The sequence below is a fragment of the Epinephelus lanceolatus genome, chromosome 4 (assembly GCF_041903045.1).
Source record: "Epinephelus lanceolatus isolate andai-2023 chromosome 4, ASM4190304v1, whole genome shotgun sequence".
Classification (NCBI taxonomy): domain Eukaryota; kingdom Metazoa; phylum Chordata; class Actinopteri; order Perciformes; family Serranidae; genus Epinephelus; species Epinephelus lanceolatus.
The window spans coordinates 20,585,525-20,597,779 of record NC_135737.1 but is presented as its reverse complement, the minus strand read 5'-3'; the positions used below and the strand labels follow the sequence as shown (position 1 = coordinate 20,597,779).

Sequence of the window (12,255 nt, the reverse complement as noted above, 5' to 3'; positions counted from 1 at the left end):
CTGAGGCAGTACAACATACTTTCTCCCTCCTTGAGCGCATCAACGAGCTCTGGTCCATAGGTGGAAAGCAGAGAGAGATCTTCACAGACAAGATCACAGAAATGTAACAATTACGAGTGGAGAGGAGAGCTGAGAAAGAAGGGGGGATTTTAAGGAAACCGAAGGCATCAAAGTCTACATTATTAAGGAGGATTTGAGGAGTCTGCGTTTATAATCCGACATCAGAGGCGGAATGTGAATCCAAATAACTTATGTTAATTAGAGATTTTAACGACTATGATGCGATTTGAACGGCTCTGAAGCACCGAGAGAAGAATTTCAGATTGGCCACTTGAATTTAAACATCTGTGGGGTTTTTTTGGAGGGGGGGAGTGCTTGTCTTCACCGTCGACTTACCCCCAGAACTGATTTGCAGCCTCTACGGTCATTTACGTCTAAAAAAAGGAGTTGGCTATCAGAGGTTGTATCGGACTATACTGTGCGTTTGTGCTCATCACACACACACTGGAGTTACCGCTTTTTCCGGACCGAGGGGATGCTTTTAGTGCTTCTGTTTCGCAATGATTGTCGCCTAATTTCCCAGGTCCGACTGCGGTCTGCCAGACTTTGTGGAAAAGGAGATTATTGTTTGTTGTCAATATTTATCAAATCCACGGCAGTCTGCGGTGCAACTCAACACACTGGATCGCAAGAAAACCCCGAGGAGTGACAACTGACATTCACACGACGAGCCACGAGAGCTCCGGATCAACTTCAAAACTAAAGCGCACAAGTTTTAAGTCTGGAATATAAGAATAGATGATTCTCAGAGGACAGAAGACCAAATACACCTAGGCCTACAAAATGTTCAAAAGAGGTGAGTAAGTCTCAACTTCTGCCCCCATAAATCAATTTGCTATGTTTGCCTATGTTTTTGGTATCACTCATGAATCCAATACTGGTACTTTACACGGTTATGAAACAGATGTTTAAATGTGACACATTCATAATGCACCACGTTGCCCTGCAGATGTGTTTTTACAGGCGATGCGCCATTTGGAGCGCATATTTTATTTGCACAACACGCACCGAAGATTTCTGGGGCTGCAATATTAATTTGTTGTAAGGAAAACGTGGGGACGACTATGTGATATTAATACAGCTGATGCCGCACTGCAGTTTATGAGTCGTACCCGGGTCACAAGGCTATCTCTGCGAGCATTGCACTCTGCTGAGGCGTTATTATTTGCTGTGTGTCAGTACATCTAGATGTGATGGATCAAACCGCAGTTCACAAGGTTATTCTCCGCTGGCTACACACTATATGAACACTGGGAACCTTTAGCACCTCATATAAAAGGGGAGAGCTGCTCAAACTTTTAATATCAAGATCCACCAGATAGATACCAAACAACAGACTGATGATGTTTTATCCTCCAGTTTCTATCTTTCTAGGCTTTAATTGGCCATACAGCTGCATGTCTGCACTGGATGTCTGACAAGAGTAAAAAGTCTAATCTGTAATGAGAATAAATTACAGTAATACAAGCTCCCATTGCGCTATTATCCAGGGAGTGAAATAATAGTGAAATTAAACTGTTCCCCATTTTACTGGAGCTCTTGGAGCCCCTCAGGGACCCCCTGAGGTCCCTAAACCCTACTTTAGGAGCCACTGCATTAGACCAAGCCTTGTATATCACTTTGTCATGAGTGAGAACAAGCCTGCTCTTTTATGCAGTTTATATTAAACAAAAAGAGACACTCAAACCTTCAACACAAGTCAAACACACAAACACAGATATGCCTGGCAGAGGTCACCATACAACAATCACTGCTTGTGTTATATTTGTATTTATTTAGTCTGTCTTGTGAAAAACCATCTGTTTAGAGTGTGTGTGTTTCTGCTGTGTGCCTCAGGGGCAGAGAAAAACAACATGTTTTTCTTGCTGCCATCAGATCGATTATTGCTGTTCCAACAGTCGAGACGAAACACACTATGGTGATGAGTGCTTATAGCTATAACAGCTTTGAGTGAAGGCCTGCGTCCTGACAGCTTCTCATAACTGATCTTTTTTTATCATTTATAAGAAGTGTTGCGTCTGGATTTTTAGGGAGAACGAGCATGAGTCACGGCGTGCATTCCAGAAGAGGCTCTTTACTGTTTAATGTACGAGCAAACATGTCTGGCTCTGTGTTGTGTCAAACTAATGGATGTGCTGGTAAATGCTATCCCTGTTGATAATGTATCATTATCATCAACAGATCCTCAAGGAGATGATTTCCCACAGCACACATTCATTTTCCATTTATGTTGAGGGTTAAATGGAGAGCTGAAACCCGAGGTGATTGGCCTTGAGGATTTTGTACTCCGACCATGCTTCATCCCTGCTCTGTCCAAGGTTTTTGTATGTGAATCAGCTGTCTTACCGCTGCTCAGTGCCGGACAGAAAATCACTTAATTCAAGACAAACGACTTCAAAGTACAGATTTCACCAGTCTGCCAAAAGTGCTCAGTATGCCAGCGTGTCTGAGTCTACAATAGTGAGGCAGAGATGCGTCAGCGTTGGCAGGAACAGCGCAGAGGTTCTCTGGTGATTTTGAATTTTTTTGCACCTAAAATAACACATTCCAGGGAGCCTGGCTGATGCATCGGGCACAGCATTTACTGTGACAGATCCACCATTCACAAACACATGGACGGGAAGTGTCTTAGCTGACACACACTGCCAGTACCTCCCAGGTTGACTTCACATTGTGGCCTGCTGTGCCTAATTACCATGTTAATGGAGTGCCCATGTAGATTTTATGATGGCCTTTTGGTTCACACTTTGTCTGACAGTTTGATCTCTTCATCTGTGGGCCATGAGTTTGTACAGGCTGATCAATGCTGTGACATGGCATAATCATGTCCATACCATCAACAAATATGTCCAGACATATACATTAGTTGCGGAGCGTATTCAACTGCAGGTGAGACAACATAGTCCTCATATCTTTGTTTGAACAGTCAGAATGGTGTTTGTGATTTGACTGTATGTCTTTTCTGGAGCTTATAGAACAACTACATGTGTCACTGAGGGCTTCTCTGGGTACATGTGTACATTTATGGAGCCATGCAAGCATACATGTCACTCCATCTCTATATCGGCTTTTCTCTCTTATCTCACTGTCTGGCTTTCACAAACTCTCTTTTCCTTAAAAGCAGTCAGCCATATAGTGGGCACAAGGGATGATCTGTCAGAACATCTCTGAGATGGAAAGGACGAGATGTCCACTGAATATACCATGCTGTGTCGTGCTGTAATTCCCGCTACATGTTATTCAGGATTATTGGAGGAGGCTCAGCTGAGGCTTTTCCTGCTCTATGCCACCTTTTGGAATCGTACAGTGTTAGGAACATAACAAATGATCCAAGCAGACAAGCGAGACACAGACAGGTATCAAATCGTTGCTGGAAAAGAAACACTTGTGTCAGTGTGCAACACCCCCCCCCCCCCCCCCCCCCCCCCCCCCCCCGCAGCACAAATATAAATAAACACACACATCACTGTACTTCTGTCATTATATGAGGATGCTCTGCTGATTACATTTACTCCATATACTCTAATGGTTTAGCATGTTTTAGTCCATTGGCTGCAAATGCTCTGCTGACCTGGATGTCATAGATTTTCTCACTCCCATGAGCAGCCTCCGTTTTCTATTCTTTTCACAACATCATGAAGATCAATTTGCAAAGACTTGAAACATGTGTGAGAATATCACACACAAGATCCATATCTTCTAATCCTTTACATCATTGTCGCATGGTGATGCTACTGCAGGCAGGAACTATTTTTAAAAATCCTTTGCGTTGGTGCCTATAAGCACATGTCAAATTGCACGTTACATTTGGGATTTCAGACCTTTCAAAGCAACCTTTTAAATGCAAAACAAATCTATACCTCACTGCGTCAATGCTCACCACACAAAGACAATGTGACCTGTATAATGTAGGCAAATAAAAGTACTTTGTAGAGTCCCTATTACTGGATCCTCATACTGTATGAATTGAAGCTGATGGCTGCTTGGGAGCTAAGAAATCTCTCACTACCTACAGTGTGAGCATGTTTACACCTGGTATTGACCTGCGTTTTGGTGATCCAAACACAAGTGGACAGCGGAGACACATCGCTGTTAGCAGTTGTGTCTATCATGTGTCTCTAGCTGACCACTTGTGTTCAGAGTTTGTTACTGCCTACATCGCTTCTGCTGGAAGGTCAAAGGGCCCTGCACACAGTTATTACGGCCACACTTTCTCTAGGTGTTTGCTACTGTGCACGCTAGTAATGTCAGCAGTTGTGTTGGTCCAGCTGGAGATATCACTGTCAGCAGAATCCAACACATCACTTCCATAGGGAAAACAATGGACAGTAATTCAACACGTCTTCCAACTAATCGATAAATGGACAAGTTATTGAGTGTTATTGCGCTGTCACCAGAACAACTACCACGTCCTGCACTGATGACACGTTTTCATGTTACCTGCTTGTCAGAGACGCATCAGGATGTATTGGCAGTTACACTACAAAAGATATGTGGTCAAATTCGTCCTTGACTACCTCTGCAAGTGGTTTGAGTGATCGAATCACAATGCATCCTGGTGGTTGTTCACATCTGTATTTAGCACTTTCTACTTGTGACTGGATCGCCCAAGATGCATGTTTATACCAGGTATAAAGAGGCTCTATATCATGCTCTGGAAAACTGGTGTGGCTGTAATGTAACAAATACATCATTTGTACTAATGGGCTAAAACATGGAAAACCACTGATAAGCAACATCAAGCATCAGCACTACATGCTTCATCTCAGCCCCTATTCTTAAACTTTAAGCTAATCCATCATCAACTGTAAATCTAAGTTCCTAACCTAAAATAGGACTCAAAAGTGCTCACAGAAGCAGAGGCGTGTGCACGTCCACACATGCACGCACACACAATTATGGTAAGGTTTACTTTTTGTGAGTGTCAGACTTGCAAGATAAGGCTAATTGGGAAATGCATCTGCATTGACTTCATTTAACGTGATGAGCATTTTTTAATGGAATTTAACTCAGAGAGAACAAAGGCGGTTGTAAGAACACTACAGATCATGCAAGCTTTATGTTTGTGCACGCTGGCAAACACTCCGGCAACCGTATGAATACTAATTAATTGGAATTTTTAACATTCTGTCATAAACATATCATCGAAAACAAAGAAAGGAAGCACCACAGTCTGTTCCTTAATCTTCCATCTCCAGTGATTGACAATATGCAGAGATAATTACTTGTAGCGATTATGAAATCTTGTAGCATTTAGTAATCATATTTTGTAAATCAACCGCAATTACGAGCGCTGACATTAAAGTAGCTTATTGCTCGTGTTGTTTTCTGTACTAGCAGACAGGGTTGGAGGATTTGCCATTAATGAGTTCAGCACAATGAATGCAACACAAGGGAAACACCTGTGGCCTGTGCTCTTCAGCTTTTCCCGCTCACCTATGCGAACCGAATCTCATGGTGGCGTCAGAGCGGCTCTTCTCTCCACAATATCTAATAACCACATACGTCAAGGGGCACCTCTCTTCTATCAGGGAGATGTTTTTAACCAAAGGATGGCATGAGTCATAGACATCAAGTGCTATGTTGCTGATTATTAAAGCAAAAATACTGAAGCCAGAAAAACAAATGATCTTTCTATTTTCCACTAATGGACAGAGGCTTTTCCCGAGTAGGAGACACAGGCAGCACCCTAAAGCCAACCCCATGCAAGTTATTTGATATGACTACATGAATCTGTACAAAAGCAATAAATGCCCATCTGTCACTGTAATATGTTGCAAACTTGGAGCCATCATCAAGGCCCAGAGAGGGAGTTCTATTTAAAGAGAATAGATTCCCCGCTCATATTATTGTCCTCCTAATCCTCTCACAGTGTCAGCCTTCTGCTATCACTCCTTGTCAACTCTGCATTGTTGTACTTTTCAGCCGGGCTTGTGTTTCCGAGCGGGTGAGAGGCAGCGTGGACTGATGACTGAGGGTTTAGAGGAGAGGAGGTTTGAAGAGAAGTGAAGAGGATAATGTAGAGAGGAGCAAAAATATAAACCTCAAACTGATCCCCTAAATCTATCTAAGCCGCCTGAAAAATAGAAAGCAAATCTGAGAGGAGGACAACATTCCTACTCCTGCCTGACACTTGTTTAAGAAAAGACCTTCTCCTGTTTAAAATGGTGAAATCGGCCAATCAAGTCATGTAGTAGATACAGGAAGATGAGATTCACAAGCATAAACTGATGTAAAAGGATAGGGCAACAAAAAACTTTAACAAATTGACCCATTGGTAGTCTGTAGATCCAGCCCAGAAAACACAGCGTCAGGCGTAATTGACGAAGGGACATTACCAATTATTGGATAGCTGAGTCACATTTATTATACTGCCACACAACTATGGCTCTGTCAGTGCATTCCAAACATCTTATTTAGCCAAAGGAGATTGTTCGAATCCAAAAAGCCATTTATTTAGCGGCCAATACTCAAGAGTGCTTCCATGGATGCCTCTGGCACAGTTTCGCCACATGACACCTAACAGAAGATGACAAATAATTAACAAGTGTGTTTGTGTGTGTGTGTGTGTGTGTGTGTGTTTTGAGAAGACAGCACTGACTAGTGTGCATGTCACTTTTTTTTGCCATGATTTTTTTTTTTCTGGGAGCCATTTTCACACTTTCCTGTCAACCATTTCACACTGAATTATGGCATGAGGGGTCTGAGTTCAGAAGTGGATGCAGTGTGCTTATGCAGCTGAGGACTCTCTTATTTATGCAGTCTGAAGAGACATCTGAGTGATTAAATCCACAGGACATTCCGACTTAGAGGGGGAGTCAGGGGTGAAAATTACAGCACATGCATGGAAAAATCAGTCCATCTACATTTGCCCTTTAAAAAAAAAAAAATCACCTGATTCTTGTGCAAACGTCTCCTCAGCCTTTGTTGTGGAAATGAGATGCAAGGATGGTCATTAGCGGATGATAATGAGGTGAAAGAGACAAACAACCTAAGCCCTGTTGGTTTTTCTAATATTAATAATTAATTTCTGATTAAGTGGCTAATTGGAGTTTAAAGGTCAATGTCAATGAGAATGCCATAGATCTTAGGAGACAGGAGGGGGGTTGGGGGATGGGCAGAGGCAGACAGTCCAGGAGACTGTTGACAGTAATCCCAGGTGCTCTCCTGTTACTTTGACAGCTCTCCCCCTTCCTCAGCCATCCTCCCCAGGCGACATTGCCTTTGTGTGCTGAGGACAGCAATTCAGCTACACCAGCACCTGGGCATCTGCCCTTTTGGCATTGAGAGTTAGCGAGTCCTCAAGATGGAGTGGCATATCATCGCAAGATTCAGTAGAGCAGAGGTTAAGAAGAGGGGAGAAGGGAGCGTCTGTCATGTACATTTATGTTCCTTATTATCAAGTTAAGAAGTGCCACCTTGCCCCTTGGAACAGAGTCGCAAGGGGCAGGGGTTGAAAACTTTCTCTATGAATTGAGACAACCATTCAAGACCCTGAAATGTCTTTGCTGTTTTCAATGTTGCTGGACACTGCGAATATTCCATCTTCTGGATTGGTGATTTTTCTGGTGTGGGCTACAGGCAGCCTTTTGCGGTTGTCAGGATGCTTGCAATTCATTGGCAACTTACGTTTTATGCTATCAATTGATTAAACTAGCCATTAAATAAAAAAAGACACTGCTTCATTACCGGGCAACTAGCTGTGCTCTGTAGGCTAACGTTAGCAACCCTTGCACCTAGCCTGTCGGTCTGCTATTGTTGTTGTCTGTTATTAGAAGAGCAGTAATAAGTGCAACAACTTCGCTACTGGACTTTAGCCAAATTTTGGGCGACATATACCATCAAATGGGGGGCCTGCAACATGCCAAAATGCAGGACTGTCAAGCAAAAATCAGCAATAATAATATAACATTAGTTAGCTATCTAGTTAGCTTCCGAGATATCAGCATACTAGTGACATCTCTTATTACGCTTGTTATAAAAAAAATATATCACACTGAAACGACATTAAACTAAGATAGAACGATGGTTAGTGAACACATTTGTGGGTTTCTTTTATTGCTTGGGCAGCCATCTTGCCAATGTTTCCTCATAACACTTGGTTTGAAGTGTGCCTCTGAAAAACCTCTATGTGGAGGGCCATGCTGCCCCAACACTTCACACGACCCCTCCATCGCAACAATAATCGGGACACCCTACCCTTAGACATGAATGGTCAAAACGAAAGGGATAAGGGCAAAGTGGTGGGGGCAAGGGTTGTATTGGGATTGGGCCTTGTAGTTTGGTTTGTGTGTGAGCTCACTTGTATTGGGCTCATACACACTGGCATGCATACCCTCCTGTGCAATGTTCCGTCTGAACTGATCTGACTCCTGGCATTGATTCATCTTGCTTATTATGCCTCAGATTAATCTCACACTCCATCCATGTCACAGTCAGAACTCATTTATTTTAAGATGTTTGACGTGAAAACAATGGCTAATTCAGTCTCTGGAGTGTGCAGGTTTAAAGATGCTTCCAAATGAAAGTTTCTGCTCTGGCTGCTGAGTGAAATTAAAACACTCAGCGGGGAATGTGATGAAGAAAAAGGAGCAACAATCATCATTCCATTCCATTTTCCAAGCCTCCTGTCTTTTGGCCCTATCGCTCCACTCACCTCCTGCTCTACAGCTCCACAAGAGCCGGCCTGGCTTTAATGAGACAAGCTAGTGTCACAGTCACATCTGAGCTTAGTGCTTGTAATATCTGCCGCGTCTGTGTTCTGGCAAATGTTATCTGTGCTCATATGTCTGTCACAGCTTAGACTGACTTTTAGGAACAGTCAGGGCTCAGGTAATTGCTGCAGCCTGTTAGGATGGATTCCACCCTGCAATGTTAATGCACAATGTGGCCTGTGATACCGCAACTGCAGAACCATTTAGAATGCAGTCCCACTCTAACCTACTGCAGGATGATTGGGCTAATTGTGGGGTGCCATTGCAATCTTGTGGGGCTCAACTGAACAAAGTTAGCTCAGACTTTTCCTTACATTCATCTCACTTTCAGCAGGACTGCTGTTCAACTATTCCTTGAAAGCAGCATGGTTTAATTGTATTAAATATTTCAAGAGTGAATCGATGAGATACAGGCTGGCACCAGATGTTGTCTCGTATAATGGCTAGAGGATGACAAGAGGATTTACTCTAGAATCCAGAAGATAGCGGAACAGAGAAATGGAAAAGGCAAGACTGAAAGACAGATGGAGTTGTAGTAATTACAGAATATAGGCCAAGGTCTTTTCCACAATCACACATCTTTTTATATGCAAATCCCTAACAATTGTCTTAGAATGGTCTTAAATTCAGTCATTTACAGAAGCAGAACCGTGTTTTGACCTTATTAAGGCTTGTACAATGGGGATAAGCATGGATTGGAATTACCAGTTTCAATTTACCCTCGATTTTTTCAAAATGTCAATTTCAAATGCTGTGTTCACAGCCTACCTTCATCAAATTGAAATCTATTTCTGGTGCACAGAGGACTTCGCGCACACTCTCTCCTTATGTATTTCACCGCCGTGAATGAGAGTGAAGTCCTTGACATTTGTCTATTTTCCCTCTATAACAAGCTTTGCACTCCAGCATTGGCCCCGACTCATAGAGAGCATTCAAGCCATTACGACCTTGCATCATAAACACTGGGCATCAAACACACAATAGAGGTGCAAGGTGCTGTTTTGTGTGCCAGAGATAAGCTAATTATTCCAGTACTTGGTAAAGAGTACAGAGCCCTTGGTTGGCTCAAATGACACGCTTAGGTGGAGTGTGACACATTGTGCATGCATTAAGACTTTTTAAAGTACATTAGTATTGTGCTGCAGCACACCCCTGGCCTCCTTAACTGATGTTGGAGTGCCTTTTTTTGGTGAGAGGTGTGGCCAGGGAGACCCTGCTTTAAAATGGAGGCGTAGAAACAGTAGTGAGGAGTAGTGAAGCCGGTAGCTGGTCGTTTTACATTCCAATCACCTTGATCCTGTAGGGTTTCAGTTGTGCATCCTAATGAAGCACTTTCCCTTGCATGTTGCTAAGGCTAACATCCAGGTGCCTCTCTGCTTGAGATGAAACTGCTCAGAAAGCAAAGTACTCTCAGAACGTTTTGTCATCTTGTTCTTGGCTGTCAGTCTTGAACAACAAAGGGACAGATGTCACAACAGTGTGGTCCAAAGGCGGAGTAAGACCAGTTTGTATGAAAACACCGTCAGATATGGATTTTCTTCCCTTGGCAGTGCAGGGGTAGGTTTTTTTTTTGTCTGGATTTTAATGGTGAGCAAAAGGGGAAAGCTCAGAGCTGTTTTTATTCCGAAGAGAGGTTTCCACCCATCTGCTGTGGTTGGCAAGAGACCTTGAAGAGAAAGCTGCATCCTGCCTCGCCTGCAGTGAAAAAAAGAGGAGAAAAGAAGCAAGAAAAAAAAACTGTCAGGCTAATAGATAGTCACTACCATGTATGCTGTGTCTCGTAGCTGCTGCTCCCAGTCAAGGCCTCAATCACACACTGCTCAATTCCCATGAGAGGCCGAGGAACACAGAGATGCCACAGTCTGACAGTGAACACTGCCACGGCTCTGCCCCAACACCCCAGTATAAGATCACTGTCTAAGCCATGTGTGCACCCCTGACAGCTCCAACTCTTTCAAAAACTACAAGTCTCTTTATTCCCCAGATGGCCGGGAACAGCCTATGGTTTGCCCTCAGCAATCACGCTAATATGTCCCCAGCCCCAATGCAGAGACCTGCCTGACGTTAAAGTGTTGTTTGGAAATGGAACGTAATCTAGAGGGTAAATATAGCAGATGTCATCCGCTGCCAGCTCTCCAGTGAAACAATAAACAGAACATGCTGGTGGAATACTGACTTGTTATATCGCTGAGCTGGGGTTACATAAGATTTATGAACTGCCATGGCGGTAACAATTCTATGTAGGGGGGATTGATAGCATTTGGTGCTAAAACTCCTCTGGCTGGGACATTAACTCAGCAGATTTGTCCCTGTCTTCACAAGCACAGCCTTGTCAATTATTTAAAAGAGCAAAACAACAGGCCCAGAAAAGACAGCACTTGGTGTGTGGAGCTCATTTACACATCTCTATTCCCAGAAGTGTACTCATGCGTTTAGGCCATAATAAGAGCTGGTCTTTCATCCCCTTGCGTCTGTGTACTAATTCACACCATTGCCAACGTGAGTCCCCTCATCCCTCAACGACGAGGGCATCAAGGGAAAACAAAAAGGCACTGAGGAGAAGGTAACAAAAAAGTATTATTAAAGACTTGTTTAGTTGCTCACTTCGTAGGAGCACAAGGAGGCAGAAGACTTCATTATTGTAACAAAGAGATACCGGGCCAAAGAGAGCAGGAGAGAGCGCAAGGACAAGCATTAGGTACTGTCAGGGCTCTAATGGAAGAAGCAGGTTTTTTGTGTCACGGTTGCTCTCTCAACTGATGGATGGGGAGGTTAACAGTCGCTGTGAGTTAAGTTGCTGAGTGCACAACATCCTCTGGAGCCACTATTCAGTCAGAGCCCTCCTGTAGCTGCTGATCAGTCAGTCAACGAGTCTAAATCTAAAACTTCTAACCCAGCTTCCATTCCTATGCTGTGATAACAATGGCCATGTTGTCCCAGTAGCATGTTTTGACATGTTTTATGTGGCTATATTTGGCAGGCTTGTTTACTCTGCTTACATCCCTTTACATATTTGCTCCGCTCTCTCTGGGGAACACAAGACATTCTCTTTGAGAGACCACAAAATACACCAAAGATGTCTGCATGCATGCATGTCAGTGGTATTAAACTGGATCTCTTTCTAAGCACAGATTGTGTTGCAGAGGGAGGGCCTCTGACGCACCGGTCAAAGGGAAGTTAATAGATTCAATGACATTGTCAACAATGAAAAAAAAAGCAAGTACAAAGAGTTGTTGAAATGGAGAGGGGGTAAAAGGAGAGAGTGAAATTGGAGGAGGGAGGATCAGAAGGGAGGGAAACTGAGATAAAGTGGGCTGTAATGATGTCTGGGGGAAGATATGTGTGTGCCTGAGATGGTGTCATTGACACGAAAAGCCCATTGACCCCTAAGACTGATGTCCATTTCCATGGACCGGTGCGGATGAGGCTATTCTACCTTTTCAAGGCGTAAGCAGACATTTATTATGAGCATGTACCTATG

At 43.3% G+C, this 12,255-nt stretch overlaps 1 protein-coding gene across 1 annotated transcript in view; it reads left to right on the top strand.

Annotated features, from left to right (window-relative positions):
* Positions 1-442: 442 nt before the first annotated feature.
* Positions 443-12,255, top strand: part of rtn4rl1b (reticulon 4 receptor-like 1b) — a 189,666-nt gene continuing 177,853 nt past the window's right edge. The window contains exon 1 of the mRNA XM_033631773.2: positions 443-856. Coding sequence (XP_033487664.1) covers positions 844-856 — 13 coding nt within the window. The 5' untranslated portion in view covers positions 443-843. The remainder of the gene's footprint in view (positions 857-12,255) is intronic.